This window comes from Antechinus flavipes, chromosome 1 (genome assembly GCF_016432865.1).
Source record: "Antechinus flavipes isolate AdamAnt ecotype Samford, QLD, Australia chromosome 1, AdamAnt_v2, whole genome shotgun sequence".
NCBI classification, from domain to species: domain Eukaryota; kingdom Metazoa; phylum Chordata; class Mammalia; order Dasyuromorphia; family Dasyuridae; genus Antechinus; species Antechinus flavipes.
This window is the reverse complement of record NC_067398.1, coordinates 166,783,297-166,809,711: the sequence shown is the minus strand read 5'-3', so window position 1 is coordinate 166,809,711 and position 26,415 is coordinate 166,783,297. Positions and strand designations below refer to the sequence as shown.

At 32.6% G+C, this 26,415-nt stretch overlaps 1 protein-coding gene across 6 annotated transcripts in view; it reads left to right on the top strand.

Annotated features, from left to right (window-relative positions):
• SSBP2 (single stranded DNA binding protein 2) overlaps positions 1 to 26,415 on the top strand; it is a 369,390-nt gene that overhangs the window by 127,161 nt on the left and 215,814 nt on the right. For all 6 annotated transcript variants that reach the window (XM_051992898.1, XM_051992901.1, XM_051992881.1 and 3 more), the window contains exons 3-4: positions 2,097 to 2,158; positions 17,282 to 17,366. In XM_051992898.1, coding sequence (XP_051848858.1) covers positions 2,097 to 2,158; positions 17,282 to 17,366 — 147 coding nt within the window. The remainder of the gene's footprint in view (positions 1 to 2,096; positions 2,159 to 17,281; positions 17,367 to 26,415) is intronic.

The window sequence follows — 26,415 nt, the reverse complement described above, 5'->3', positions numbered from 1 at the left end:
AATTGCACCTATAATTTCCTTATCAGCCAAATATGGCTAGGCAAGAGGGAAATGTCAATTATTTTTTGCAAGACAGGTCAACAGAGAACTTCTTGGAATCCAGAAATTACCATGTCTAATATGTCAGTTGCCTCACATGGTATACAACTATTATTTAATTCTATAATTTTTCTCCATGTTGAATGTTGGGAAGAGTCCAGACTTGTAGATTTTGTGAGTAGAAGAAACTCTCAGTGTGAAAACTCTCTCCACTGATAAAGCTTGACAACTCGTTTAAGGTTATTTTTGAGGAATTGGGAGGCTAAATTTGTCCATAATCACACAGATATTAATTATCCTAAGCCAGGACTTAAATCTAAATCTTTTAAAATCTTAACTTTTAAACTCTATTCATTATGTCATACTGCCCTCTCTTCTGTATTATTCTAGAACTGAGGCCGAGAGAGATTAAAGGCATGTAAATGGTCACAAAGTGCCAAATGTGTGGGATTCAAACCTAGGTTTTATTCCAATATTTGTTCCACCAAGCCACAATTTAATTTCTCTTCAACTCATATTTTTTCGTCTCTGAAATGGGAATGTGAATTGCTGCTCTACTTACTTCAGACACTGCTTTAACATAATGGATAGAGAGCTGACTTTGGAGCTGGGAAGATATGGATAGTCACTCTGACACATATTAGCTTTGCAACTTTGGGCAATTCCTTAACTTTTTGGTAGTTGGAAACTCTTTGAGACTAAGAGACTAAGAGAGATGCCAGTCTAAAACTAAAGGAAGGAGCATCTTCACTTCAGATTTTTATTTGTAATGAAATTGCAGGGTTAGTTTCCATTGCTGTTACTATACAGCTTACCACTCCACAGGACTATTGTAAGGATCAGATGAAATAATTTTAAAAAACTGTTGCTGCTCTATAAATGACTGCTGCTATTATTACTATTTTCTCTTTCTATTATTATTTTTTCTATTGGTGACCCAGCAATCTATGTTATTTAACAGCACAAACCAACTTAATTTTCTAAATCAAATAGGACAAATAACAAATATCTTACTTTTATTTGAGAATTTAGATTGTCTACTCAGGGGAATTTTTATTTTATTTTAAATTTTTAGTACTATCTTATTTTCCAAATACATGTAAAAATAGTTTTCACCATTTGTTTTTGTAAGAATTTGTGTTATAAATTTTTATCCCTTCTCTTAACTCTCTCTCCTCCCAAAGCAGCAAGTAATCCAATATAGGTTAATATGTGAAATTCTTTCAAATATGTGCAATTCTTTTAAACATATTTCAATATTTGTCATATTCTGTGAGAAAAATAAGACCAAAAAAGTAAAAAACAGAGGGAAAAAACACATAAAAAGAAACAAAAAATGAAAATACATGCTTTGATGCATATTCTCTCTCTTGGGATGCAGAAGGCATTTTTTCATTCCAAGTCTATTGGAATTAATTACTCAAGAGAACTTTTAGAGCTAGCACACAGAGACTAGACCATATAAATCCAAATACACTAACATGATAGGTCTCATTATAAGATACCATGATCATTCATTGTTTTTAGTTAAAATACTTTTATTACCATGCCAAGTCTAGTGCAAACTGATATCCAAAACCAAATCATGAATAACATAACTAGCAGAACGGTTTATATTATTCACCATTGTAGTATTCAGGATGTTAAGAAACTAACTTGGCATATTTATAGATATTATAATTTTACCATGTCTTAGGTGTCTTGTTATATTTTTATGGATGAAAGTAATATAAAGTTGATAGAAATGAATTTTTTGAGACATTAAATTCTACGAAAAGAAATGATTGTTACTTTGATTATTGTCTTTCCAATACATTTTAAGTTTTTTTTCCAGTTTAAAGGAATCACCAATCGCTTAAATATATATATGTGTGTATGTGTGTGTGTATACATATATATTTGAATGCTGAATAAATAGTAATATGATAATAATGAAAAACCTGTATATTAAAATGTTAAAGAGGGAAATTATTGTTTTAATATATGTCTGAAGAAATATATATATTTGTGTATATAACATTTGAGGAAATTTCAATATCTTTTTAAATCTGTTTTAGATAAGATGGGAAAAAAACATCACATTGGGGGAACCTCCAGGCTTCTTGCATTCTTGGTGGTGGTAAGTATGTCTTTTTATTCCAATAGCTAGTATAGTTATGTAAAAGTATGTTTTGTCATTGTATATAATTTCAGCACTTCTGTCTTTTGTTTGCAAAGAACATTCCTATTTTATAAATTTTTCCTACATCCCTTCAAAAAAAATCTTAAAAGCACCAAAACCCTTATACAAATATTCATAATTAAGTAAGACAAATTCCTGCATTGGCCATGTGTAGAAATATTATATGTCTCCTTTTATACCTTAGGTGGATTACCTCCCTTTTAGGAGATAAGTAATTTGCTTCATTATTGATCTTCTGGAATTATAGTTGGTTATAGAATTGTTCACAATTTTCAAATACAAGTAAAGATAGTTTTAAACATTCATTTTTATAAGACTTTCTATTCCAAATTTTTTCTCCTTCTCTCTGTTATTACCCCTACTTCCCCAAGACAGCAAGCAATTTCATATAGGTTAAATGTGTACATTTTTTTCTTTTTTTTTAATTTTTATTTTATTTAATAATAACTTTATATTGACAGAATCCATGCCAGGGTAATTTTTTTTTTACAACATTATCTCTTGCACTCGCTTCTGTTTCGATTTTTCCCCTCCCTCCCTCCACTCCCTCCCCTAAATGGCAAGCAGTCCTATATATGTTAGATATGTTGCAGTATATCCTAGATACACTATATGTTTGCAGAACCGAACAGTTCTCTTGTTGCATAGGGAGAATTGGATTCAGAAGGTAAAAATAACCCGGGAAGAAAATCAAAAATGCAAATAGTTCATATTCGTTTCCCAGTGTTCTTTCTTTGAGTGTAGCTGCTTTTGTCCGTCATTTATCAATTGAAACTCAGTTAGGTCTCTTTGTCAAAGAAATCCACTTCCATCAGAATACATCCTCTTACAATATCATTGTCGAAGTGCATAATGATCTCCTGGTTCTGCTCATTTCACTTAGCATCAGTTCATGTAGGTCTCTCCAAGCCTCTCTGTATTCATCCTGCTGGTCATTCCTTACAGAACAATAATATTCCATAACATTCATATATCACAATTTACCCAGCCATTCTCCAATTGATGGGCATCCATTCAATTTCCAGTTTCTAGCCACTACAAACAGGGCTGCCACAAACATTTTGGCACATACAGGTCCCTTTCCCTTCTTTAGTATCTCTTTGGGATATAAGCCCAATAGAAACACTGCTGGATCAAAGGGTATGCACAATTTGATAACTTTTTGGGCATAATTCCAGATTGCTCTCCAGAATGGTTGGATTCGTTCACAACTCCACCAACAATGCATCAGTGTCCCAGTTTTCCCGCATCCCTTCCAACATTCATCATTATTTTTTCCTGTCATCTTAGCCAATCTGACAGATGTGTAGTGGTATCTCAGAGTTGTCTTAATTTGCATTTCTCTGATCAATAGTGATTTGGAACACTCGTTTCATATGAGTGGTAATAGTTTCAATTTCATCATCTGAAAATTGTCTGTAAAATATCCTTTGACCATTTATCAATTGGAGAATGGCTTGGTTTCTTATAAATTAGGGTCAGTTCTCTATATATTTTGGAAATGAGGCCTTTATCAGAACCTTTAACTGTAAAGATGTTTCCCCAGGTTGTTGCTTTCCTTCTAATCTTGTTTGCATTAGTTTTGTTTATACAAAGGCTTTTTAATTTGATATAATCAAAATTTTCTATTTTGTGATCTGTAATGGTCTCTAGTTCATCTTTGGTCACAAATTTCTTTCTCCTCCACAAGTCTGAGAGATAAACTATCCTATGTTCCTCTAATTTATTTATAATCTCGTTCTTTATGCCTAGGTCATGGACCCATTTTGATCTTATCTTAGTATATGGTGTTAAGTGTGGGTCGTACATTTTTTTTTATTATAGCTTTTTATTTACAAGATATATATGGGTAATTTTTCAGCACTGACAATTACAAAATCTTTTGTTCCAATTTTTCCCCTCCTTCCTCCCAACTCCTCCCCGAGATGGCAGGTAGACCAATACATGTTAAATATGTTTAAAGTATATGTTAAATAAAATATATGTATATATGTCCATACAGTTATTTTGCTACACAATAAGAACTGGACTTTGAAATAGTGTATAATTAACCTGTGAAGGAAATAAAAAATGCAAGTGGACAAAAACAGAGGGATTGGGAATTCTGTGTAGTGGTTCACACACATTTCTTTCACTGGGTGTAGCTGGATCCATTCATTACTGCTCTATTAGAACTGATTTGGTTCATTTCATTGTTGAAGGGAGTATGAAATTCTTTTAAACGTATTTCCATATTTGTCATATTGCAAAAGAAAAATCAGGCCAAAAGAGAAAAAAAACACAAGGAAAAAAAGTAAATAAGCAAATAAAAAAAGGTAAAAATATTGTGTTTCAATCCACATTCAGTTTTCATAGTTCTCTTTCTGGATGAGAATGACATTTCCCATCCCAAGTCTATTGGAATTGCCTTGGATCATTGTATTGCTGAGAAGAGCCAAGTCCCTCACAGTTGATCATCACATAATCTTGTTCTTACTGTAGACAATGTTCTCCTGATTCTGCTCACTTCACTCAACATCACTTCATCTAAGTTTTTCCAGGCTTTTCTGAAATAAGATTGTTCATCATTCTTATAGAATAATATAACTTATTTAGCTGTTTCCCAATTAATGGGCATCCACTCAATTTCTGATTCCTTGCCACTACAAAAAGAGCTGCTACAATTATTTTTGCAATTGTGGGTCTTTTCCCCTCTTTTGTGATACAAACCAGTGGTAACACTGCTGCATCAGAGTGTGCATAGTTTTATAGGCCTTTGGTTATGGCTCCAAATTGATCTTCAGAATGGCTGGATTGATCACAGTCTTTAAGTCTTTCAAAATTATGTTTACAAATTTGTGCTACATATAAATCATTTTCATAGTTCTGTTCACTTGACTCTATCAGTTCATACATCTTGTGTTTTTACCTATCTTAATATTATTCTGTTATATTAATATGCCATAATTTGTTCAGGCATTCTTCAATTGAACTTTATTACTACTTTCTAGCTGCTATAAAAGAACTGTTACAAATATCTTTGTACAAGTGGCTTCTTTTCCTTTGTTCTTTTGGTAATATAGGTCTGATAGTAGCAATATGTCTGGGTTAAAGGATATGCACAATTTAATGATTTTGGGGCCATGGTTCCAAAATAGTTTGCAGAATAACTAACAATTCCCAACTCTAGTGACTGTACATTAGTCTCCCGTTTTCTTTCCCTCTAACAACTATAATTTTCGTTTTTTTAATCTTTGTAAACCATATAGATGTGAGTTCTAACTGCAAAATTGCTTTAGGTTGCATTTTTCTAATATTAGTGATTTGGAATATTTTTTCTTATGTTTGATGACAATTTGGATTTCTTCCTTCAGAAATTGCCTGTTAATATTCTTTAGCCATTCATTTATTAAGGAATGGAATTTATTTTTATAAATTTGAATCAATTCCTTCTACATATTGGATATAAGACATTTATCACAGAAGCTTGTTGCAAGGATTTTTTTTTTCTGTTATGTCTTTCTCTTTTAAATTTAATTGCATTGTTTTGTTTTGTTTTGTTTTTTTGCAGTAAACCTTCCAAATTTTATGGAAACAAAATTATTAATGTTATCTTCTATGATTCTCTTTATCCTTTTTTAAAATCTTGATTTCATCCCCTTTCCATAGATTGGAAAGGTAATTTCTTTCTTGTTCTTCTATTTTGCTTATGATATGACCTTTTATATCTAATTTGTATATCTACTCAAAGCTTATCTTGGTATACAATATGAAGTGTTGGACAGCCAGACTACTTTCCATTTTTCCTGCAGTTTTTGTCAAATAATAAGTCCTTTCCTGCATAGCTGGACTCGTGTTTTACCAAGCACTAAGCTATTAGGTCATTAGTTTTGATATGCTTTTATCTAATCTCTTCTACTGATTGATCCCTCTATTTCTTTGAAAAGATGATATATCAGTTGATATAACACACATAAACAAAAGCCCTTTAGCATCCTCAGTAGTTGTTATGAATATAAAGGAACCTTGAGACTAAAAAGTTTGAGAATTGCTGATCTATCCTTTCAAAATCTTTTTAAAACTTGATTGTTGTCCTGTGTATTAGCTACAATAGCTTATTGTTACCTGCAAATTTGATGAATACATACCATCATTATATTTAGCTAAGTCATTGATAAAATATGAAATAGCCCAGGCTGAATTCAGAACTCCTGATATTTACATTTTTAGAAATAACCACTAAGTTAATAGCTGCCTTCTACAAATCTAAGTACAAATTAGTACAATTTGAGATCTGGTACTACTAGGGCCCTCTCTTTGCTCCTTTTTTCCTTTATTTTCTTTAAGATTCTTGAGCTTCTGTTCCTCCATATGAAGATTCTTAACCTGAGGTTTGTGAAATTGTTATTTTAATATTTTGATAAGTAAATTTCACCATAATTGTTTTTCTTTTTAATATTATGTATTTTGTTTTATGCTTTTAAAATATTATTGAGAGAAGTCAATAGAAGGTCTCTGTAGACTGTGAAAGGGGTTCATCACAAAAAGTTTTAAAAGTCCTGTTTTTATTATTTTACTAGTTCCATAAAGTAAATCTTTAGTAGTTTGGAAGGTATTGAATATATAACATCTTGACTCAAAATGCTTTCTCCATGGTTTTTACAAATATATATAAAACCAGATTTAAAAAAAAATCCAAACTTGAAGATTTGCCTAAATTTTTTTACTAGCCACCATAAAAAGAACTGCTATAAATAATTTTTAAAGGATCTCCTAATTGTTAAATTCAGTGGCTTTTTCTCAAGCCTAATATTTCTTGTCGTCTTTGTAATATTTGACACCAAGTATCCCCTCCTCCTGAATATATTCTCTTTTTTAAATTTTCCATGTCACTGTTTTTGCCTGATTCCTTAGTGACTGAATCTTTTAAATATCCTTTGAAGGCTCACCATTTGTGCCCCACCTTTCTAAGAAGACTTATTACCATTGAATTTGGTATTACCATTGAATCTGGCAGGAAATAGGCCTTTGTAAGTCTACACAAGAATTTTTTTACACAATGATTTGGTGGCAGAATGTACACTGAGAGTCTGCAATGCATCAGATAGCCCTTTTCCTCAATTTTTTCCTTAGATTTCTTTGATTGCTAAATCATATGTTTAACTGTACATAGGACTATTTGATCAAGTTTCCATGATGTCATGCCATTAAGAAGATATTTCTAGAGAAGAGAAACATTATGCATTCCTCTTCTGATCCTCTGTCCCTCTATCCAAAACCCAAATCAAACAACACAACCAGGCAAAAAGAGTAAAACCAAAGGCAGTTAAATCTCATTGCCTCAAATCTCAATGATAAATCATTAGCCTAAATTTTCTTTTCTTTTCTTTTTTTTTAAACAATAAAACACAAGCATAGAAACTATAAAGTAAAGTAAACATATGTTGCAGTGAATTAATTCTTTATTTTCTGGTGACCTCTTATATTTGTTGGCCCTGGAAAGTTACTTCTTAAGAAGTAGTTTTCTGCCATAGTGATTGATATATGAAAAGCACTCAGAAAATATCTGTTTTATTGAATTTTCTTGATAATACATCTGAATATGTTTTTAATGACATTTCTGGCATGTGGAGCTTTGAACACCTCACTCAACACACCCTATTCTGTGGGTCTGGTACACTTAGTTACATAGTGTGGCCTGAACTTGCAAAGTTTTGTGCTTAGTGCTGATAACCTCTTCTATCTTTCAGTACCAAAATATTCAGAAGTTGAAAACAAAACATTGCCTTGATGCACTGTGAGGAATTCTTTTGAGTGCATTACTGAAGGCTGCCATGTTGATCTTTCTCTTGAAGCCTCTCTGACCAGAACTCATGTTCTCGAAAGTAAAATGTAGTTGTGATTCTGCTTCTTACTTGGAAATTTTCAACCCTATTTCTAAATTTTCCTTATTGATAAATACATTTTTTGAAAAATGTAAATTAAAGAAATTTTTCATCCTTTGAGAGTTATGTTTTTAAGCCCTTAATTATTTATCTATTTAAGATTATAATACTGGGAGGTTGTTGATCGGAAGCAAATCAGTGGGGCTTGTGAGTTACATTTTTAGAAATAACCACTAAGTTAGTAGCTGCCTTCTACAAATCTAAGTACAAATTAGAAGAGGAACCTGGGGTTACTGTTACTCTTTCAGAAAAAGTAATATGTCGTTATGCCTTTGCCTTTAAGTATGGGAGGGAAACAATTCAACCTGCCATCCATTTTGTTTTTTCAGATTTATAAAAGACATTACAATAATCACATGTTGTATGAACCCTGCAGAGATAGGTGGCACAGATCATTGAGCCTGAAGTAAGGAAGTGTCACTTAACCTCTGTTTTCCTCATGTTTCTCAAGTATAAAATGGGGAATATTATTTACACTTACTTCTATCCCAGCAATTTAAAAATTCTGGTTGGTGAAGCCCCAGGGGTCCTTGAAATTCTTCTGGAGGTTGGTCCATTTTCACAGAAATATTAAGTTGTTTTAATCTTTGATATGGCAAATATCAGTTGATATAACACATATAAACAAAAGCCCTTTAGCATCCTCAGTAGTTGTTATGAATATAAAGGAACCTTGAGACTAAAAAGTTTGAGAATTGCTGATCTATCCTTTCAAAATCCTTTTAAAACTTGATTGTTGTCCTGTGTGTTAGCTACAATAGCATATTGTTACCTGCAAATATGATGAATACATACCATCATTATATTTATCTAAGTCATTGATAAAATATGAAATAGCCTAGGCTGAATTCAGAACTCCTGATATGCTCCCTTGTTGATTTTCTGTCATAGAATTGAACCATTAATAACTAATTTTTACACCCTCCAAATAATTCTGAATCTGTCCTATTTTATTATTATCAGATCCCTCTTTCCTTTTTTTCCCCTCACAAGAAGAATGTGACATACTTTATCAAAAGTTTTATTAAATCTAGGTAAGGTATATACCATTTATCTTAACTACTGGTTTAGGGATCCTATCAAATTAGGAAATGAGTTTGGTCTGATGTGTCCTTCCTGAAACAAGGTTGTTGTTATTTGTAATTAGTACTTCTCTTTCTGGGCAGCTAGGCACAACAGATACAGTCTGGACTTGGGGTTAGGAAGACTCATCTTCCTGAGTTATAATCTGGTCTCAGACACTATGTGACCCTGGGCAAGTCACTTAACCCTGTTTGTTTCAGTTTTCTCATTTATAAAATGACTTAGAGAAGGAAATAGCAAACCACTTCAGTATCTCTGCCAACAAAACTCTGAATGGGGTCATGAAGAATCTGTCATGACTGAAATAACTAAACAAAATCACTTTTTCTTTCAATATGTTCGTTATCCATCTCTTTGATAATAATCTATATTAAAATATTCCTAGGAATCAAAAGCAAACATTGGTTTATAATATGCCAAGTACATTTTCATCCCTCTTTTGAAAATCAGGACAGTACTATTCTTTCTCTAATCTAAATGGTCAGTCTTTTTGTGATAAGCTTCTCTTACCTTAGCTGATTATTAGATGAAAGTTTATTGCTGTGTCTTTTACCCAGAGCCTTTGTAAATGGGTAGAACTCCTCTAAATTTATGTTCATGATCATGATGAGGCTTTCTGGAGAGCCAAAGCGGCTTACTGCTAAGTTCCTCTAAGGTATTGCCTGTAGTATGTGCTTACATGGTTTTCTGAAAAAGAAGCATTTCTAAGAAATGAAATACACACACATACATATAAATTAGGCCATTTAGTATTCTAGTCATTAGTCTTAGAAATCACAGTGACAATTTTTTTTTCTTTTTTATTATTATCTGCTATTAACCTTCTCAAACTTTCCAAGTGATGAACTTGATTTTTGAAAGAAGGTTGGAAGCCATTTTTGGTCCTGCCTGAAGATATGGCAATGGGAGTTTAACTTATTTACTGAAAATTGACTGAAAATTACAGGATCATACATGCTTAAGAAAGTTCTATTAAAATAAGTAAAAAAAAAAACCCTTGATTTCATATCTAACAACAACTGAATTTTAAGAGCTTTCAGTATATTCATTAGGATCTTACACACTCTATTATCTTTAAATTATGTTATCATCACAATGGTTTAAAATGTAGAGAATAAGAAAATTCAAGTGAGAAACTTCCAAACTTCGAGGAACAGGTTTTTTACATTTATTTTGACTGATCTTACAATTTTTTGTGTCATCAAGGAATATATGGGTCTGGTGCTAACTTTTAACTGCCTTTATCCTCTTGAAGCAATTGATGATTGATTCTCTCATCTTGAACTGATTCTGTTTTTGTTGCTTTTATTTTGTTTCTTACTTGTTATGTAAATTGATAAGGTAGACAAGATATTGATTCCTTGAATCTTACATCTTTTATGTGGCTTTCATCCTTGAAATTTGTCTTTGATGTCTTTTTGTTGCAAAACTTGAAATCATTTTCTCCTAGCAGGGAAGAAGTTTGTATAGATGTTAAATGAACCCTTGAGGGTCAAGATAGATACACCCTGTTTCAAATTTCCCAGCATTGATTTGACCAGCATCACCTTTTCAGTCAGCATAGTACTTTACCTTAGAGATAGTTATGTGCTTTAAATTCCTATGTAAACTAACAAAGTTATAATATACTATAATTGGATTAATTTTATGAAACATACTCCTTTTGGCCACTGTATTTATATTTATGTATAGACAACCTGAATTTGTTTTCATACTTACTTATGGAGGCCAAATTCCCATATTTCTTTCTTTTTGCTCATTATATAAGTGATCCATATAATCATATTGGAGTAAAGAGATGAGAACTCGCATGGCCCATTTTTTTTTTTTGGAGGAAGGATGTGGGTGTTAAAAAAGAGGAGGTGAGTTTTTTCTTTTTCTTTATGGTTTGTCCTTAGGATCCCTCAGGTAGTTATTATCTGCATGGCCACAAAGTGCCATACTATGTAGTTCTTTAGCATTCTAAATAGTTTTGTTTGACTCCTTTTTCTTTCCTTCCAAAACTCAGTGAAGGGTTAGTGATAGTAATGTTCTCTTACTCTTGGTAACAAAGAAATAATTTTATCATAAAAATGTGTGTAAATAATAAAAAGGAAGTTCTTGAACATAAAAGGAGAGGGGTGGAGGGGTTTGAGCTAAATAGATAGATGAATACAGATGAATGTCAAGATCTTTTAAATCTCTCTATCCATTCTTTGAGGAAAATGTCCATTCCTGAGCAAGAATTATAAGTCTGAGGTAGAAACTAAGATGGTTTCTTAAGAAATCATAAATCACATTAATTTAATTAGTACTTACTTAGGTTACATTGCACCCTTAGCACTAGTATAATCAGTTGAAGAATTAAGTGAAGTATAGAAGAGAAGATTCTGGCATTCAAAGAGCTTTGCATAGTCTGTGCTAGGGGAGGGAAAGAAAGGAATGATGATTCATGTTAAGGAATTAGAAAAAAGAGAATGATTTGTGATTAACTGCCACAATGTGTGGCACAAACAGTGTTATAGTAAATATAATTCTATACAAATGTTTGAAAAGAGATCTGTTAGTCTGAGTTTGAGTCTGGGACAAACTGGAGCAGAATTAGTTTGGGATGGATTAGGGATGAAAATTCACTGTCCAAGCTGAAAACCTCTTAAACTATCTTATCTATTCCTTCCTCTTCCCAGTGCTGTTCTAGATGAATAAGAAGGGTGATATTTGGTAGTTTTCATTTGGTTAGTGAAATTGAGATGTATGTCATCCTTGATTCTTCATACTCTCTTACCACCACCTTTGTATCCCTCTCCCCTTTTCTAATTTTTTGCCAACATCTGAAAATTTTACCTTTTTAATATCCCTATTCTTTCCTCTGACATTACTACCACTCGTGTCCAGGACCCATCTCCTCATATCTGGACTGTTGCAATAACATGCTAGCTGGTTTGCTTGCAAAAAGTAACTCCCCTCTCCAGTCTATCTTCCAGTCAGCTGTCAAACTGATCTTTTTAAAACACGTTTTCTTCAGTAAACTACAAACCTCCAGGATCAAATATAAAATCCTCTTGCCTTCAAAACCCTTTATAATCTGCCTGGCCTCTACCCTACCAGTCTTGTTATATAGTATACGACAATATATATAGTATACAACCTACTGTACTCTTGTTCCTCAGACTAGGTAATCCATCTCCTTACTCTGGGCATTTTCTTTAGCTAGGCTCCATGCCCATTATTCTCTCCCTTTTCATCTCTGTTAGGCTCCATGTCTATTATTATTTTCCTTCTCATCTCTGTTCCTTGGCTTTCCTCAAATCCCAGCTAAAATTCTGCTTTCTGTAAGAAACCTTTCCTGATTCCCCTTAATACTATTTCTTTCTCTATTGATTATATCTAGTGGATCCTCTATCTATCTTGTTTGATTATAAGTCATTTGAATGTTGTCTTCCCCATTAAATTTTGAGCTTCTTGAAAGCAGAGCTTATCTTTTGACTTTATGTGTATCCCTAATGCGTAATACAGTCCCTAGCACATGCTTAAGAAATGCTTGTTGGCTGACTGACTGGTTGAAAGTAAAAATCATTACTAAATTATACAAAAAGATAGACATGAGAAGACATAGCTTTTGATTATTAGAGTTATAAAGGTTTTGATCACTCAAAATGGCAAATAGATAAAAGTAATCACAATGACAGTGATTATCTCTTAGAGATAGTGTAGTAAGTCTGAATGCTAGGGTAGTATGAACTAGACATTTGTTATTAATGGGAAGTTTCCTATATGTGAAGCTTGGTCTATGTTAAGTCATGAGTTGCTTTGAATTTAGGCTGCCAAAGTTTAGCAGAAGCAAGACTCTCACTAAGACATGCAGAAAAGCTCTGGAACTTCCTCAGTCTGTTTGCCTCTGTGTTAAACAGAAAAGCATGGCAGTAAAAGACAATGCCAGGGTAAAATTCAATCTCATTTGTGAATATTTCAGAAGAGGATGATACAAGTTAAGAGCTGAAGCAGCTAACAAAAACAGAAAAATATTGAACAAAACTGCAGAAAATTTAATGAAAGGCTCAGAGAAATCTCATCATACCTTAAAGCATCTGTAGGTGAAATATGGAGTTCAACATATAGACAAGAAATGGGATAGATCTTCCATTGTTTCTAGAGTTATCTATTCTATTTATAACAGTGCTGGAATGATAACATCTGAACTCTTTCACTTTACTCTGTGTATACACACATACACACATATGTGTGTGTATATATATATATATATATATATATATTATGCACACACACACACACACACACACCACACTATGTGCATAATTGCCTGTCAATAATTGAACTGTCATTTAAGAGAGTGAGGTCATAAAAAAAAACTCTGAACTTGACCAAATATATTGAGAAAAAAATGTGCTTGAAGTTATCCATTTTTGGGACACACAAAGCTAATTTTTAAGGCTGGTTTAAAAGAAATATTCCTTCCCTCACCATCAAAAGAGAGAGAAGGCTATACTTTTACATAGAAACGGTGACTGAAAAGCCTCATCCCTGTAAAATCTTTTTTGAGAATGTTTTATGCATACTTTGGGAATTTTCTTGAAGGAAAAATAATGAGGGGACTTGCATGTTTTTGTAGATTATTTTCTACATAGGATCCCATCTTAGCAATTCTACAGTGAGATAAAAGGTATGAAGAATATAGGTTTACATGGTGGGTATTGTTTCCTGGTTTTAATAAAATATTTGAATAGGATAATATACAGTCATGGAGAATTTTTTTATTTTAAATTTTCTTTTTTATTGTGAACTCAAGGATCATCAGCAAATACAAACATTTCATTATACGAAGAATAAAAAAGAGCAATGTGTTGCTTTAAAAGAGCAGTGCTTGTTGATTTCTTTCTAACAATGTGTCTCCTCATATAACATATATAAATCATAACAGAATCGCTGTCACCTTCTTGATAATTTTATTCAACAATCCATTTAATTCTGATAGCAAAAAAGCAAACAGAAAAACCTGCAAAAACTTAAGGAGTTTGCTAGTGTGATGAAGGAACTCTTACACAGTGCCCAAATAGAAGCAGTTTATACTGATAGCAAGCCAGTCAGTTAATAAACATTTATCAAGCACCTACTATGTGCCACAGGCACTATACTAAACTCTGGGGATACAAAAAAGATAAAAAGACAGGCCCTGCTCCTAAGGAGCTTGTAATCCAGTTAGGAAAACAACATACAAATAATTATGCACAAATGATCTCTGTACAGGTTAAATTGGAAATAATCAAGAGGGAAGGCCCTAGAAGTGAGAGAGCTTGGGAAAGACTTCCTGCAGAAGATGGATTGTGTTGGTACTTGAAGGAAGCCAGGGAAGACAATAGATAGAAATGAGAATGGAGATAATTCCATGCAGGGGGACAACTAGTGAAAATATCTATCCAGGAGATGACTTTTTTGTTTGTTTTTTGTTTTGTTTTTTGGTGGTGGCTTTTTTTTTTTTTTAAGCAATAGCAAGGAGGCTAATATTATTGAATCACAGAATAAATGATGAGGTATAAACTATAAGAAGGCTGTGAAAAAGAAAGGGAGTGAAGCATGTTACAAACAGCTTGGAATGCCAAACAGATGATTTTATATTTGATTTTAAAGGATGGGGAGCCATGATATGTGGTTCTTGTAGATGATATTATATTAATTTAGCCATGGTTCAGAATACTAAAAAAGTGTCTCCCAATGAAATGCATAGTGATTTAAAAGATGTTTTTAGTGTAGGAATTCCTTCCAATAAGGCAGATTTTAATTTGCTTTTCATTTATTAAGTCCTTGGAATTTGCAGGAAGGTTAATTCACATTTCCTATATCAATCAAATACTAACTCCTAGAAACAGAATTTGAACTCATATCTTCTTGAATCTAAACCTGTGCACTCTATCTATTAAGCCATGCTGCCTCTTGGTCTAACTATTTAAAGTGGACACTGGCATATGGACTTTGGACAAGCTCTTCTTCAATAAGAAGAGCTAGTTGTAGTTTGTCCTTCTCTCCCCCCCCCCCCCCCCGAGGCAATTGGGGTTAAGTGATTTGCCCAGGGTCACATAGCTAGGAAATATTAAGTGTCTGCGGTCAAATTTGAACTCCTGACTTCAGGGCTGGTGCTCTATCCACTTCACCACCTTAGCTGCCCTTTGTCATTTATTCTTAAAGAAGACCGTGACATTAGGGACGGGATGCTGTGACATGTGAGTGAATTGGGTTAAAGTGAGAAAGGGCTAGGCAAGGTCTCCTGCCTCACTTTCTCCTCCAGAACCATCTGGGTCCAATGGCCAGATATAGATCAGAACCACTAGAGATGGCCCTAGATGCAGTGGTAGACCTTAACCTCTTTTTCTAAGGTCTTCAACAGGTTTCAGTTTGACTAAAGCAGCACTCAGATGAGTGATTAAGACTAGTAAGAAATAAATCAGAGAATAACTTTTTTTTTTAACCTAGTCATTAAAAGAAATCAATCTGGGAAGGAAAGACCCTCAGAGTTTCTTGCGAAAACAGAAAAAATTGCTATTTATATTTGCTCTGAGCTAATCATATACCTTGGACAAATGGACAACAAAGAGGGCCTACAATGTAAAAGAAGGAAGAATTTGGGCATACTGAATTTGGGAAACTGGCCTTTTAGAGTATCAGATTGCTATTGCAACAGTCCATTTTTAAAAAAGCACCAATATTATTTCAGTAATACTGTAGAGCTATAAATCATGTAACACTGTAAGTGCAATCAAACTCAAAGGCAGAACAAAAGGACAATCAATCGAAAAGGATGTTGAAGGTTATCAAGAGTTTTACCAAAGATGACTTGCCTTTGAGGAGTGATATAAAAATGATTATTATAACAAAAAACCAGAAACCAAGGACAGAATTTAAATATTAAATACCAGTGAAGGATGTTGGTAGTGTGGCTGAACTGATGCCTATGGAAGATTAAAAGAACCAGGGGAAATCTTCCAGGGTTTTTTAGTGGATCTTTTATAAAGATTTTAAGTCATGAACAAGAATCATGTAGGTTGGGAAAGTTTTCTTGGCTTGCAATCTACACGTTAAAAGCTGTACTACTTCCCTTTGAAGACTAAGGGGGCATATTGGTCAGTTTCCACAAAAACAAAACTTGTCTTATAGAAATATCATTGTAGATTCAAATATCTTTTAAAAACTTTTTTTTAACCTTTTATTTAACAGTGTAGATATTACAACCCAGGAAGTTTAATATTATGTAGCATTATTTCCAAAACAATTTTAGAGAAATAATTTTAAAATAAGAAGTTGTACTTTACCCTGATTATTTATTTTGTTAAAAAAATTTTTTTATTATAGAAAAATTAGAAAAATATTAGGGAGAGACTCTTTGTATTAGATACATGAAAGAGAAAAGGTCTTTTTGGAAGTCATCAAATTTACATTCTTAGAGTTCTAGAGTTCTAATCACCAATCAGAATAACAGTTCTGTTAATTGTAGAAAGAGAAAATATTTGAAAAAATGTTCCTTTCTTGCATTTAAGTGAGTAAAAAAATTGGCTAAAAATAAGCACAATTCCCAACTGAACAACTCAATAATCTTGGACAAGTAAACAAATTTCTTTGTTCCCCTTCAATTGAATTAGGATATTTTATTTACCTTTTCAGTACTTCAGAAACTATCTTAAAAATGGCAAATAATTTCCACAAATTCTACTGAGTAATTTTGAAAAACATTACTATATATGGATGGATGTGTTGATTTTTTTCTTTTGTTTTTTCAGTGTTGATTTTTAATTCCTAGATGTTTAATAATTTCATTTATATAAAGTAGTTTAAGAATATCTCATCTAAAACAACTTTCAGCTTTGTGGGAAATAAACTCCTGGAAGTACCCTGAAGTTATTATAGGAATATTACATATTAACCTTCCTAATGGTAGGTTATGTTGCCTTAAGAAGAAAATTTGCTGTAGAAAAGCATATCTTCTTCCACATATCTTTGCAGTAGGGATTGGTAATTTTCCCATCCTGATGTTATGATTTTTTTTGCTATGTCTTTTTTTTTATAGTGTATTTTGGGATCTCTACTGTGCGGCTCCAGAAAGACGTGAAACATGTGAACACTCAAGTGAAGCTAAAGCCTTCCATGATTATGTAAGTCCCAAAAATATAACAATATTTTTCTTTTTGAACTAGAAGGTTTGAAAAAATAGTTGTCTATACTATATATCTCCTCATTCATTTACATTTCTATTTAATACCACAGTTTTGCTTTAATTTTGAAAAATTGCTTTTTAAAAATTAACATATCATTACCATCTGAGTTTTGGTGAGCATATGTGTATGTATGTATGTGTATATATTTGTGTGTGTGTGTGTGTGTGTGTGTGTGTGTGTGTGTAATAATGGGCATATAGTCGTGATTCTAATTTATTGAAATTATATTACTTTCAAACAAAACTGATATATGTATGTCTAGATTTTTAAAAAATCAAGGGATCATTATTATATGAAAAGATTCTTTGATGTACAAATCATTTTGCTATAGGATTATTAAGAAACAAATCTACTTTTTCTTTGATTTATAAAAATTTAATCTTAAATTTAATCAGCTCTTTGAGGAACATCTTGCAGTAAAGTATCTCTTCTCTCCCAAAGTAATTGTGCAGTAAGGGATAATCATAGATGGGGGTTTGGAGGTTGGTTTTCATCAGTAGAGATGTGTATTTTTAATTATATAATTTTTAAGAGAATACATTGAGACATTCCTTTAGTTACCTTGAATATACAGATAAGTATTGTAAATAATCAAATAGGGGACCCCCCAAATTATGTGCAAAGTTCTAATCATGCTGAATAACAGAAATGTAAAGAAATTTGGATAGTCAGTTTAATAGAAAATGTGAAAACACATGTAAGAATGAAAGGAAACCTAAAGTTGTTAAGGAGGGTAAACCTAACTGATGGGGAATCAGGAAAAGTTTAGAAAGAAGTTAAAAGATTCTATGAAACATGAATAGGGGGAAGTGCATCCCCAGCATTTGGTGTTGACGGTGTGAAGGCATGGAGAAGAGCAATAGGGCAATGTGAAGAAGAGAGAAAAGGCTAGTTTGGCACAAGCACGGGGCCGTGAAGCAAGTGGTGGGAGTTACTATATCATGACACTGTCCAGATAGGTTGAGGCCAAGTTTGTGAAGGGCTTTAAAAGCCAAATAGAGGATGTCTGAAGAATGAGTCTTAAGTGCCTTGTAGTGCCAAACTAATGATTGTGTGATATAGTTTTATTGGAAAATAATTGCTTTTCTTTTAATGTTTCTTTAAAAGACTTGCTTTATTTCCCAAGGGACATACCAATCATCTTGAGATTGTTCTACTATGGGAGTTTTTATCTCCAAGTAAATAAGTAGGAAGGCATCATTGGACTTACAGGAATTTGTATTGCAGCCAGTTTTCTTGGGAACACATCTGCTCTGTAAAATAAGGTGCATGTGTATATTTGATGAATAATATGTTTATTATTTTCCCTAACAGGATTATTAGAATTCTCACTAGGTATACAGCATCAGAAAAATGATCAATTTATTTTAATTTTTAATAAACAATTATAAAAATATTTATAAATGAAGAAGAAAATATTGAGTTGGAAAAACAATTTTTGTAACTTTCTTTATTTGAAGGGAAAAACCTAAAATATTTTGTTCAGAAATGTGAAGAAAAAATATAGAAGAAGGATTCTATTGCATAATCACTACTATAATAACCTAATTCTTATGTGTGTGTTGTTGATGGTTATGATGGTGGTGATTAGGACCTGGTGATTTCATTGTTTAAGGAATTCCTTCTACCTATGCCAGCTTTGACAGCTCTTTTGAAATACATACATTTCTACATACTCATTCTTTTAATATATGTTTAAAAGACTTACTGTATTTCCCAAGGAACATTTCTGTTATATTTTGGGACCCATCTTTTCCATTTTGAAAATGTTTCTTCAATTAAATCAATAGGAAAATATCATTTGACTTACAGAATTTCTATTTTACTATGAGAATTCCCCCATCCTTGCCCCAACTCCTTCTTTAACCCTAGCAAAATTCTCAATACTTAGCAAAAATAGTCTATAAGGAGCAAACAGTGTTCTTTCTCTGAGAGGTATTCCCCTTGTGATTAGTGTCTTCCTCTCATTTTTCTTGTATTTATTTTGTTTATGAACATGTTCTCTCTGCCTATTAGAATGTAAACATCTTCAAACCAGGGTTGTTTGCCCCATACATATTAGGGGTTTAATAAATGCTTTTTGATTAAATGCTAGACTTTCTAGTTGATTAGAATCTGCCACAGCTTGTATTCTTCAGAAGCAAGAGATATTTCCATTTCATAATGAAGAATGCAAATAAAATTTTGGGAAGTATTAGCCTATTTTTTTAACTGGACCTGTAACTTCATTGGTATAGGGATCTCCTGGTAGGTAACCTTCTCTACCAATGCAATTTGATACTTGCTCTGAAACCTACCAACTCCAGAGATTTTCTGAGGAGGGTGGAGCATTGAGAAGTTCAGTGACTTGACCCATCACTATTAAAAGGTAGGACTTGTACTCATAATCTTCCTGACACAAAGGATTGTCTTTGAGCACTTTAGCAAGCTGCTTCTCACTTGATATGGTAATTATTCATAATCACAAAAATTCCTTAACATAATGAGTAATTTCTGAACCTAGCAGTTGAAATTTGTGGTTTTGACTAGATCTTTCCTACTCCCAAATAAATTCCTAGAAATTTGCAAAATACTTTTTGAACTTAGTGAAATCATAACTGCATTCTCTGAATGATCACATATTTGTGATTAGTAAAGTCTTAATTGATGATCATTATGCTAATCAAGGTAGACATCTACTCGAAATTATGGAAATAAAGTGTTTTTGATGTCTCCAGCCTTTCCTTTCTCTAGTGTTGTTCTCGGGCAACTAGTCTGAGAACACTAGGATCAGAAGCCTATAGATAGGTCTTCTTTCAGGAAGGATTCTTTATGCTCAACTTGATATCTCTTATGCTCAACTGAAATTTTTCTCTGGAAGGTATTTGAATCTGAAATCGTCAAATCATAGATACAGATAAAGCTTTCTCCTACTGAAAGTTTCATTCATCCATGATCAATGAAGAAAAGTAATTTTGGGAAGCGGGAAATATCCACATACATTTAAAATCTCATCATGTCAGCCTCCTTATTCTATTTTTAAGACCATTGCTGATGTTAGAATGAAATTGCAGTTTTCTACCCTTTTCTTATCTAAAAATAATTTTGGAGGTTGCATTTTTTTACTTAACTTTTGCCAAATAGTTACCTATACTATCAATCTATCTGGCTTGGGGCTTCTGGGAAATAAAATGGAAATTCAGACCTTGATAGTTTCCAGGTTTTATGGTTAACCTGCTACAAGCTTCCCACCAGTAATGATAATCAAGAACTGATTAATTAATTTCCTATATTTTCGACTGTTCTGTACTCAGCAAGGCTTGTAAGTCTTCATGAACAAGTTGGAAATATAATGCCTTCCGGGTTGTAAACACCATTTGCTAACTGCAAATTTCTAACTGCTCATGCTCATCTGAGAACAATATTCTCTTGAAAATAGTAGTCTAGTTTAGTTCAAGGATATGGACAGAAATGTTTTAACAGTTGAACACAACACTGTCCTGAAAAGTACCATTGTCATACTTGGTTCTGTTCAATAGTCAAGTGAGAGCAGGCTTTCATTTGATCAATTAGATTCTAGCTGTTTATTAGTTTAATCTCAGGATGTGCTACAGATGGAGAGACCTACTTAGCTCATTTGAAAGGAAAAGCAAAACTATCTATAGCTCCCTAAATGTGTATCCAGCTTTGACTGAAAATTTCTGAAAGGCAAAAGAGACTTGAAATGAGAGAGTTCTAGTTTTAGTTTTAATCAGTGACTAAATGGTTCTCTACATTTTAAAAAGTAAGGCAGGATACTCTGAGAAAAGTGTCAGTACCATATTTGCCCTTTGACTGTGACTCTTTCCTTGTTCAGTTCTTGAGTGATTCTTCTCTATCTTCATAGTCCCTTTTTACTTGCATTATCCTTAGCAGTAGAAGGATATCTTCCCTCCCACTCACTACAGGTACTTAACCATCTGGTACAGTGATTGTTCTGGACTTGTCAGATGTCCTTCAGAACCAAGTATAATGCCACTGGTTTCTTCTGGGTATAGTTTTCCAGAGAAACTGTAGTCTTGGCCTTAGAGGTATAAAACATGATTGCTGGGCACTCAGGCCCTCTTCAGCTAAAGTGACTTAATAACTATAGGCAGAGTTTTTTGTGGTACATGGGAAGTCATTGCATTGGCAGGCTATTATTTTGGGTTTTATTTTTTTAATTTACTCTTAATTCCTTTTTTTCCCTTTAAAATCTTTATTAGGTGTGCAAGAATAGAAATTATCTCAGCTGGTAAGGATTAGGGTACCATCTTCTACACATGGAAAACAGTCCAGCAAGTAAAAGTAATTGTGCAAAACTGCAAGAACATATTTACTGCTTTCTAATCATTAAATTAGCTAGTCTACTCTTGATTTCAAGACTGTTGACATAAAACTTATTTTTGATTCTCACTTATAAGATCTGACTCCTGTACTTGGAGCACTATGAAAAATGCACCTAGCAAAGTATATATTTGCTTCTTCACTTTTTTTTTTTCCCATTATAGGCCATTCAGAGAGAATCAGTTAGAGAACCAGGCATGGAATTAGGAAGATCAAGGTTCAAATTCTGTTTCTGATATATATTACTCATAGATCTGTGCACAAATCAGATCACTTCCTATTGCCCCAGACTTTTCTAAAGCCCTTCTCATTAGAAAATTTGTGGTGGGATGAGGTTTTTTCCAAGGCTCAGTTTATTCACTGTCATGAGATCTTTCCTGTAGTTTTTAATTATCCAGCAAATTACTAAAATAATAAATAAGGTTGTATATTATGTATTTTTTCCTTAGTTTTCCCATTAGTATAATTTCCTTGTACACACAAGCCATATTTTCTGGATCATAAGTTCTCCAGTAGTCTGCACAAAAAGGTATTAAATAAATGTTGACTTGGTTCACAGACAGGTTAGTAATATTCAGGGTTTTTGAAAAATAATTTTATATTTGGGTCTTTCCAGAATATTTAGTTTGAGACTCATTTTTGCACATCATGCTACTTTGATTATATATAATTACGTCACTTTCACTTAAACTGTATATAATGCATTCTTTATACAGTATCTGTTTTATTGTGTCATTAGAGCAAATTTATAGGACAATTCTATTTTAAGTAAACATGTTTCTTTAGAAAAATGAACATGCTTTTTATATGTTAAACAATTTTCTTGTTTTAAAAAAAGGAACTGGACCCTAACTAAAATCATAATAGAGACTGAAAAAGACATTGATTTTGAAGTTAATAAATAACTGAGTTTTTAAAAATGAGAGTTTTATTGTGGTTCTAGAAAGCAATTTATATTGATAGAAACAGCTCTGCTTCTTTTTATGTTTGTCCACCTTAAAAAAAAAAAGCCAATAACTTGTATATACATTGTTTCCCATAATACTGTACTTTGGGCATGGTAGAATACCTTTGAAATATATAATTCAATTAAGCAAACATTTATCAGTCACTTATGTGCAAAGCATTATGGTGTGAATTGAGTCCTTACCATCAATAAATTTATATTCTTCTAAATTAGATAAGATTTTATTCTCAATGTTTTTGTTTAGTACAGTATGTTATTATGAGCAAAATTGTTATTTGGTAAAGTTTTGTTGACAGCTGATTTCTGTACTGTGTCATTATTCTTTATGGCAGGTTGGAATTTGGTGGCAGAAAAGAAGAATAGTGAATGAATCTCTCAGTAAGGAAAGTACTTCTAACTATATGTAGGTGCTCTAAAACATACAGTTTTAGAGATTTGCTGAGGCAGCATATCTCCCTGCAACATATCTAACATATATAGGACTGCTTGCCATCTAGGGGAGGGGGTGGAGGGAAGGAGGGGAAAAATTGGAACAGAAGCGAGTGCAAGGGATAATGTTGTAAAAAAATCACCCTGGCATGGATTCTGTCAACATAAAGTTATTATAAAATAAAATAAAATAAAAAAGAAAAATTTTAGAAAAAGAAACATGTGGACCATAAATTCTCAAAGTTTCTATTTTTAGGACCCCCTTACTGTCTTAAAAATTGAAAACCCGTAATTTTGTCCATGCAATATATACCTAGAAACCTATCATACTAAATATAATATAATGCAATAAATGCATACATAATACAATAAACATATCAATACATACATATTAAAATTACAACAGAATTTAAAACATTTATTAATTCATTTAAAATAACAATAGCAAGCCTATCGCATGTTAATATATTATATTTTTATGAAAAACAATAGTATTTTTCAAAACAAAAAAATAAGGAGAAGAGTAGTGACAATTATTTTACATATCTTTATAAATCTATCTAATGTTTAACCTAGTGGAGATACCTGTATTTACTTATCTCCTTCTGCATTCAATCTCTTGTGATATGTTTGTTATTGAAAAATATGAAGAAATCTTACCTACCCCTAGGGTATGTAGTTGGAAAAGGGAGGAAGAATATTTTAATAAACTATTTAACTCCTTAGTATTCTTATAAAAATAGTATTGACCTTGAGGGCCCTCTGAAAGGGAAACCCCAATGGTCTCTGGACCACATTTTTAGAACTACTGAAGTAGAAATTTACAACAAAATTCTATAACAGATTTCATCTTTATAGTCTCATGGTACCTCTCATGTTTGACATGATCTTTAAAAGGTCACTGACAGTGGCTCACCAATTACATTTACTAGTTTCAGTATCTTGGGGTATAGTTTTTTGGGGGCCTCTTATTGAGCAATAAAGTATTTTAATTTGAATGAATAAATGAAAAATTATTAAGTGCTGAATATATGTCAAGTATTATGCTAAATGCTAGGAATAAAGATACCAAAAAAGCACCTTATCTACCCACAAGAAACTTATGGGTTTGGAAAATAAAAAGGTATTTATTTTAAAAAATAAAAAATAAATAAAATACAAGTTTTGTATTTTATTATTTCTTATTTTTAAATACAAATATTGTATTTTATTTATTTATTTTTAAATAAATAGCTTTATATTTTCAAAATATATGCAAAGATAGTTTTCCGCATTCACCCTTGCAAAATCTTGTCTTCCAATTTTTTTCTCTCTCCTTCCTGCACTCCCTCCCCTAACAGCAAGTAATCCAATATATGTTAAACATTGCAATTCTTCTATACATATTTCCACAATTATTATGTTGCACAAGAAAAATCAGATCAAAAAGGGAAAAAAAGAGAAAGAAAATAAAAAGCAAGCAACTGACAACAGCAACAAAAGTGAAAATACTATATTGTGATCCACACTCCACACAATTCTCTTTCTGGATGCAGACTCCATTTATCTGTCTCTCTCCATTACAAGTCTATTGGAATTGGTTTGAATCACCTCCCTGTTGAAAAAAGTCACATCTATCAGAATTGATCATCACATAATCTTGTTGTTGCCATGTATAGTGTTCTCCTGCTTTTGCTCATTTCACTTAGCATCAGTTCATGTAAGTCTCTTCAAGCCTTTCCGAAATCATCCTACTGATTGTTTCGTATAGAACAATAAAATTCATATGCCATAACTTAGTCATTTCACTCATAGATACTTATATTTTAGTTGGGAGAGACAGCACATGTACAGAAATGATGACCAAGGATAATGTTTTATTCTGAAATGTCAGAGATGTTGCATGGAGACTTGGTTATTCAGTTGATATATCAATTTATACATAATAATGATGATGTTAATTTGATTATTGTTCCCACTAAAAGAGGTAGAAAGATTTTAGAGGGAAGGGACTGCACAGGTACTCATGAGATTTTAGTGAGCAGATGACTGGGATAAAGTATGGTTAAGAGTCTGGGGCCATCTCAGTCATCAAGGAAAACACAGTCCCACTGTAAGAATGTTGGAGCCAAATGCCATAAATTTCTCAGGAATTAAGCTTGCATTTCAACACTATATTAATTATTTTTGTTATGTCTAAAATAAAATCATTCTCAAAATTTTTGTGTGCATGTTGTTTTACCATAGAATATAAATTTCTCAAGAACAGAAATTGTTTTAGTTCTTTATTTCTATTTCTAGTGCCTTGACATATGGTAGATATTTAATAATTATTTGTTGAATGGACTTTAACTGAATCTAGTCTAAATGCTAGGGTTATGACAGGAATTGAAAGAAATTTATTTTCCCAGTCCAAATGTTGGGCTGCGTTAAGGGTTATAATGCTTGAGAGAAGCAAAATCAGTTCACAGGACAAATTTGAGGTACTCTCGACATGCTGGTTGGTATGACTGATTCTGATTCACAAATGAGCTGAAATAGCCCAAAGGCTTTTGACTTTCTCTAAAAAGAACTCTTATTGCTCCAATGTAGGGAAAGAAGCTTCAAAACAACTATTCCTTTGAAAACCAATTTGATAGTCATAGCAGTTCAGTAAAGAATCTGTAGAATTCAGTGCAGTAGAAAAAGCAGAGCAACAGATGACACTAGTGACTATGTAAAACTAGGACAGATAGTAGCTTCAGCTAGGATACAATCCTAAATGTGGGTTAGTTTACTCATGTTTCCTTTGTGGAAATCATTGTGGATGATTGTACTCATATAGAATAGGGTGTGGTTATTTTGATTTAATTTTACTTAATAAAACCTTTGCTTTAAAAAAATTTAGCAAAAGAAGCATCAGATAGAGGCTCACAAACCAACCCAAAGTCTTAAAGCTGATTCTGGTTCTGAGGGGCCCATATTTGGGGAAGCCCAAGATATACAAATGTTAACATTTTATATTTTCTTTTCCTATGTCTGCTTTTCAATGTGGTAAGGATAATAAAAATTAACATAGGAAAAAGTTAAAATCAAAGAATAAAGAAGTAGGAGGGAAAGATTATACTTATGTAGAAATTGCATAATTTGTATGTGAAAAATCTAGAATTAGTTCTGTCTGCCAAGGCTAAAGCAAGAAGAGGTTGATTCATTTTCTTTTATGTGTTCAGATACTGGCTCTGTCAATTATAGGTGATATGGCCTTGGATAAATCATTTAACTTCTCCA